This window comes from Rhynchophorus ferrugineus, unplaced genomic scaffold, assembly GCF_030347505.1.
Source record: "Rhynchophorus ferrugineus isolate W39M unplaced genomic scaffold, kcgeb_rfMv2 rfM4, whole genome shotgun sequence".
In the NCBI taxonomy this organism is placed as follows: domain Eukaryota; kingdom Metazoa; phylum Arthropoda; class Insecta; order Coleoptera; family Curculionidae; genus Rhynchophorus; species Rhynchophorus ferrugineus.
The window spans coordinates 20,733,855-20,740,396 of NW_027472583.1; the positions used below are offsets into that span (position 1 = coordinate 20,733,855).

The 6,542-nt window shown below is 31.6% G+C and overlaps 1 protein-coding gene across 1 annotated transcript in view; it reads left to right on the forward strand.

The window, feature by feature from the left end:
* jdp (DnaJ domain-containing protein) overlaps positions 1 to 3,836 on the forward strand; it is a 39,254-nt gene extending 35,418 nt beyond the window's left edge. The window contains exons 3-5 of the mRNA XM_076401583.1: positions 1,020 to 1,136; positions 1,196 to 1,387; positions 3,528 to 3,836. Coding sequence (XP_076257698.1) covers positions 1,020 to 1,136; positions 1,196 to 1,387; positions 3,528 to 3,713 — 495 coding nt within the window. The 3' untranslated portion in view covers positions 3,714 to 3,836. The remainder of the gene's footprint in view (positions 1 to 1,019; positions 1,137 to 1,195; positions 1,388 to 3,527) is intronic.
* Positions 3,837 to 6,542: the final 2,706 nt, after the last annotated feature.

Sequence of the window (6,542 nt, forward strand, 5' to 3'; positions counted from 1 at the left end):
AAGACAATAACGTTTATTCCTTTCTATGTTTTATCAAATATTTTTAAAAATTACTTATTAACTTATTACTTATTAATTTCAAAATAACTATGACTTAAACTACTAACAACAACTACTTAAATTTTGTGTAAAATTGTATTCGGTATTTTATAAAATTAAATAATAATCTCATGGAGAAATACCTTAAATATAAATATTCTTTTAAACGTTATTCCTTCATAATTCTTCAAAATCTGTTCATTTTCCATTAAATTAATTAGTCGGTCAATAAATGGTTATTCATCTGATGCTTAATAATTAAATAATTCATAACCAGCTTTATTGACAGTAGGGGTATCGGCCACCGAGAAAAATATCGATATGGCAGAGGAAGAAAAATCGATGCTTTTGCAATATATATTGGTATTTTAATAAACCCTTACAAGTAAGTACCAAATATATACTAAAGCTTCAAAATTAAATTAAGAACCAATTTAAAAGGTTTATTAAAAATAATTAAATGGTTTTTTTATAATATTTAAGAAATATATATAATTTTTTTGAAAAAATATCGAAAAATGTTGGCTTAAAACAATATCGATATATCAGTCAAAAAGAATATCGATTAAAAATATCGATATTTTTTTCTACTGAGGCCTGAACACCAGTTATTACACTAGTAACCTAGCTGGGATGGTCTCTAAATTAGTTACTGGCCAGTCGGTTTGCTTAAAGCCGAGGACCTGGGTTCGAATCCCACGTTAAACTATGGGTCCAATCTAGATAAACCCTCGTTGCTAAAAAGGAGACTTCTTTAAAATATCTAAAAAAATTATTAGGGTTTTTTCATGTTTTAAATAGCTAGAGGCCAATCAGCGACATTAAAGCACGTTCAAATAGTGACCGACAAGCTGCACAAAGACCGAAAATATCCTCATAAAGCTATAAAAACTAGTTTATCTCTTTGAAATCCTGAACATGTACCTAATACTATATTATTAGTTTTGAAATCCCCATAGTTATACATCTTACTCTTACAGGAAGCCAAAGAAGTTTTAACAAACCCTGAAAAGAAGGCCCTCTATGACAAGTGGAAGAACAGCGGCATTTCTATGGGATACAAACAATGGCTGGGCATGAAAGATCACGTTCAGCAAGTAAGTAATCTCTACCTACCGTATTGACGTCAAAACATCTGTGTTCCATATATTTGCAGTCGATGCACTGGTCTACTCCTAAAACCAAAGATCGAATGCTGGAATCCGGAGGAAATTCCGGCCCTTCGAGCTTGGGCTCCAGCAACATTACGGCGGCCCAGCGAAGAGCATCGGAGGGGGGCGCCAATTTACACTGGGGCGGCCGAGGTGGTACCGGTTGGAGTGCTAGCGGGGACGCCCACAGCGAAGTTGTCAGTAAATTCAGAAATTACGAGATTTAAATGGCCCCATTTGTCTATTTGTGTCCTGACGTCAAACGTAGATTTTACAGATCGTTTAAATCTACGTTTACAATAGAGTCGTTTCGAAAGTTCCAAAGTTCCAAACGGTTCTATATCGATAATCAAATATCAGCATATCCTCCCACCTCCCGTAAATGTTGGATGTTAATGTTTCATATACCTCCTGTGTAAAAATCAAACCAAAGTCCATGAATCTTTCAAATTAAATCTCGTATCTGTGTGAAAAATATCGATAACTTCGAAACGCAGAATTGAACAAAATAAAAACCGATGCTAACAACTTTAAAATACAATTATAAAAGATAAATTCAACGGGTTATACGATTGAAAGAAACAATACTTGACGTATGATTTCTCGAAAATCTCTTACGTAAAATATTAAATACATTTTTAATAACTATATTCAACGCTCGTGCCGGGCGTAACAATATATTTGTTATTACAACAATAGAGATTACTTAATTAAATATATCTAAATATAATTATTTATTAAATGAAACTTCAAATACAAAAATTAAATTCAAAACAAAGTATTTTAAATATCCCAATTCCTAGTGTACATAACCTTTCAGACAATCAATCTGTGATGATTATGACACATTATTATTCAAGGACCAATATATATAATAAACGAAATTTATTATAATCCTATTATATCAAATGAAATAAATCAATGGCAAATTAAAATGTATTAAATTGAAACGTACACGTCAATAACATAAAACATTTTTTGTTACTTTCTAAATCAATATTTTAAATATATTTTTATTCGATGTAATACTAATCTTTATCACGCATAATAACCTTTAAATAATAATTACATCGCATTAATTAATAATAAGTCAATTCCCACCCATAATATAAACACAGTTGTTTTTCTCGGTTTTATTTTATTACAATTCTGCGAAACTAACCAGTCCAATTACTAGTATTCTACTGACGTATTAATTTCCGATTCACGGGTATATTAATCAGGCCCAACTAGACAGATTCTATTTATTTATCGAACTGACGTATAAAATACTACAATTTTTATACACAGCAACATATTTTTCTAAACACATTTGAAACACGATTTTTTCTAAAAATCTGAGAAACTTATATTTATACCGGTAAAATGGGTACATTTTTATGTGGCATTTTATATCATTGTCTATATTTGTGAATATATACATATGTTCATTTGATTGCATGATGTATTACAATACATATGAGCATTGAAATGACTATAGGCAACCACCGATACCTATCGGTTGTTAAGTCCGAAAGAATGACCGTTAACAAAAATTGGCTTCAAGTTGTTGGACATTTACTATTACTGTAAGTGAAGATAAAAGAACATACATAAGAAACAATACTTTTAAAAAATGTAAATGTCAAATGACCGCCTCTATGTACTTGAAAGGTATCAGTGTATATGCATCATGTTTTCTGATATTTTGCACAAATGAATTTTATCCCTCACACCATAAATGTATCCCCATCAATTGTTACCTATTTTGGAATGATTTATAGTTTAAGTAATAATATATGGTATTATCAAAAACTACATAAATATATATATTTTATAGATGTTAAGACTTTAAAATCTATATACTTAATTTATAAATGTCTATCACCAAATAAACTGTCGAAAGTGATCCCTATTGAGCATTATTTGAACAAATTAAGAGTAAATTACGGTAAGTAGCTGTTTTAATATTGATTTATTAGACTTTTTTGTCTTCGTCGCGTTTTTTTTTTGCATGTTTTTCCTAACTTAACGTTCTGCTTGGTTACTGTATCTGTCTTACACAAAGCTATTTAATGTAATTATGATGATCCATGGCATTGGTACCCTCCTGGTATGTTTTTAATAAGCAAAATGTTCATAAATATTCATAAAGCTATTGATATTAAGTTCAAAAATGTATAAAAGTTAACACATTGGTAATATATAATTAGAAAAAATTGTTTATATCGATGTGCAATATATTGTACAACTACCATATGCTACCAAACACGTGGATTGTCTGCCCAATACCTTATCTAGTATTGAATCAACATTATTGTGGAATTATATCTACATTCTGTTTTTTCTATCACATAGACAGCCCTATGGTCGCCATCAAAGGCTAAAAAATCGGATCCTCACTCTGGCGGATCTGGTCCATCAAGTCTGACCGTGGGAGGATCTCCCGGCTCATACAGACGAGCATCTGAAGGTGGAGCAAATTTGTTCATGAAAAGTCGCAAGAACATCAATAAGCCAGAAGAAAAGCCTCATCAAATATAAACTGGATTTTTTATTTGATTTTCTCGTAACTCCAAAAATATATGTTATGCGAATTTTCGAATTTCAGCAGCATCTTTTAGCTACTGTATATTAGAGGGATGCTTTCAGCTACTACTACAATTTTGATGTTGAAAAATATCTGTATATGTTATTGCCGTGCTATTAAGCCAAGTCTAAAAGCTTCATTGTAAAAGTTCAAATACATTTTTGACGATTTTAAAGCAGTGGCTCAAAATCTCTCTAATTGTAATCCATAATGAATATTAATGTACCAAAAAACCATTATTTATTTGAAATAAAATACTTAAACATATTTTGTTCTACGCAAGTTCATTTTACCAAGTTGTGTTAAGCTATGTATTGTGACATTTTTTATAAAACAGGAGAAAATATTCACTTCCGTTAACTCAAGTCTAAATTATATCATTTCCCAAAAGTATTATTTCCGCTCTATTGTTTCTTCTTTTTTTCTCGTCACTTTGTTGTCCTGAGTCCTAAGTCTATATTATCATCTTAGGCAGTTACGTCCAGTGACGGCTCCTGATACAAAACATTTAAGGCGTTTTTTAAACAATTTTTGCAAAAAAACTTATCTATTTTTTATAAATTTAAGTCCATCCTCCGTTCTTTTCTGTTCGCAGATTTGGTAATAACTTTGTCATTAAAATTGTATATTTTGGAGAGAAACTGTTTTTGAATATATAAAGCAGAAATGTTCGGTGATCAAATTTGCTGTTGTCTAGACGGTTGCGTTTATTTTCTGGTGGCTCATGACTTATATTCGATGTTTTACTAATGATGTTATTAATTTATTTCCAACTTGAATAATACTGCGTTCCAAACTTTCGATTATTCATGATAAACTTCAAGCATATACTGTAACAGACCTCTATATATTCTTTGGAGGTGTCTTTAAATACTGAAGCATTAGTTATGAGCTCACTGAGAGTTATATCTAGTTCAGCTGAAAATTGTATAAGTCTCTTTTTAAGCATTTTATTTTTTAAGCACAAAATCCAATGCAATTTATAATATTAGATAAAGCATACCTATTCTTTGACACATTTTTATTATGTCTCTGTATATTTATCCAATACGCAGAATCTAATTGAGCTATAATATTAGTTGACCCTAGTAATGCAAATTCCATACATTTATGAAGATGGATTTAAAAGTTTTCATGCTTTTTTATTTTCAAACTTACGTGCTCTAGATTGGTGACTCCTATTTCCGTTCAAGCTTTATCGACACTAAAAAGTAAGCAGGGGAAACAGTACAAAGGCATTTTTTTGGTTACATCCACAAATCTATTCATTTTTTAAATAAATGTCTTCTAATGTGTCTACGTCAGAGTTCTCAATAATAATATCTGGTAATAGCCTACCTTTTTCTTTATATTCCAACTTTTCTTCCTGACAATATTCTAAAAATTTCTTTACATTAATTGAATTAAAGACCACTTCCATAGTCACAGTTATTAATACTGTGTTATTAAAAGGCCAAAAGTCGCGTAAAATTTCGATACGCGCTGAATTAGATGCAGCGAAATCTCCACTTAAATATCGGCCCTGTTTTCAACCGATTGGAAGATATGATGACATGATGCGGGTGTTTGAAGAAGCTTGCAGAGCACGATTGTGTGGACCCGAAAAAAATAGCGATAGCGTGAGCCGGTAACCTACCGACGGTAGATTACTTCACTGGTCCATGTCCACTTCCATTCCATTTGTTTATGATTTATTTTAACAAGAATTGGCGAATACTGAGTGGGATTTGCTTTTTGTTAACTAATAGCAAATATTTTAGTATTTGAGTGAGATTACATAATTATTTATCGAGAGCTTCTTTAGTTTTTTTTTGGGAGCTCTGCAGCACTGCAGCGCTTATGGTTGTACCTAATTGTATCTCTAAATTTCTTTCATTAGAAGCTAAAAAGCTAATATTTGAAGAACTTAGTTTAGTTACTAGTCTCTAAATCTTCCAATATCAGAATGATTATTTTATCCGTGAGCTCTGCAGCACTGCAGCGCTTATGGTTGTACCTAATTGTATCTCTAAATTTCTTTCATTAGAAGCTAAAAAGCTAATATTTGAAGAACTTAGTTTAGTTACTAGTCTCTAAATCTTCCAATATCAGAATGATTATTTTATCCGTGGACTTATTATCCCCTCAGTTTCTATGTAATATAAAATTTTCTACAATCATTGGGGTCTTTAATGTACTTGTTGAGCTCCTTCAGCATATTGCAATACGCCCTGTTATTACTTCAAGAAAAGTAAGGACTGATAGGAAAACATTTTTGGTTTTCTCCTGTTTTATTTTTTTAATAATAAGTGAATATAGGATCATATTGTTCTTTGGATCCATTTTAAGCAAAGACACATCTATGAGTTATCTAATATTTTTTAAATCGCCAAGTTATAACAAACAATAAAGTTTTAGACAAGTATGAAATTTGTATTTATCAAATCGTTGAACAACCATCCGATTTTTTTAGCTTTTTTGAATATGACCAACGCCTCTCCACAACTTTTGAATCGGTCCTCCTACTGTTGCGATAGCCGCGGGTTCGAATCCTGCTGGGGCATGGTCGTAGTTTATGTCTGTGATTGTCCTAGGCAAGAGTGTAAAATCCGACAAACAAAATGATCCCAGTCACGCCAGTAACCAGGCTCCTGAAATGATTTCGAAGGTTGGTCACTCGCCAGTCGCTAGGCTCAGTGCTGAGGACCGTGGTTCGGAGTCCTCGTTAAACTGTAGGTCCAGTCCAGATAAACCCATAGTTGCTAAAAGGATACTTTAAAATATATTTTTAAAAAAATCAATAC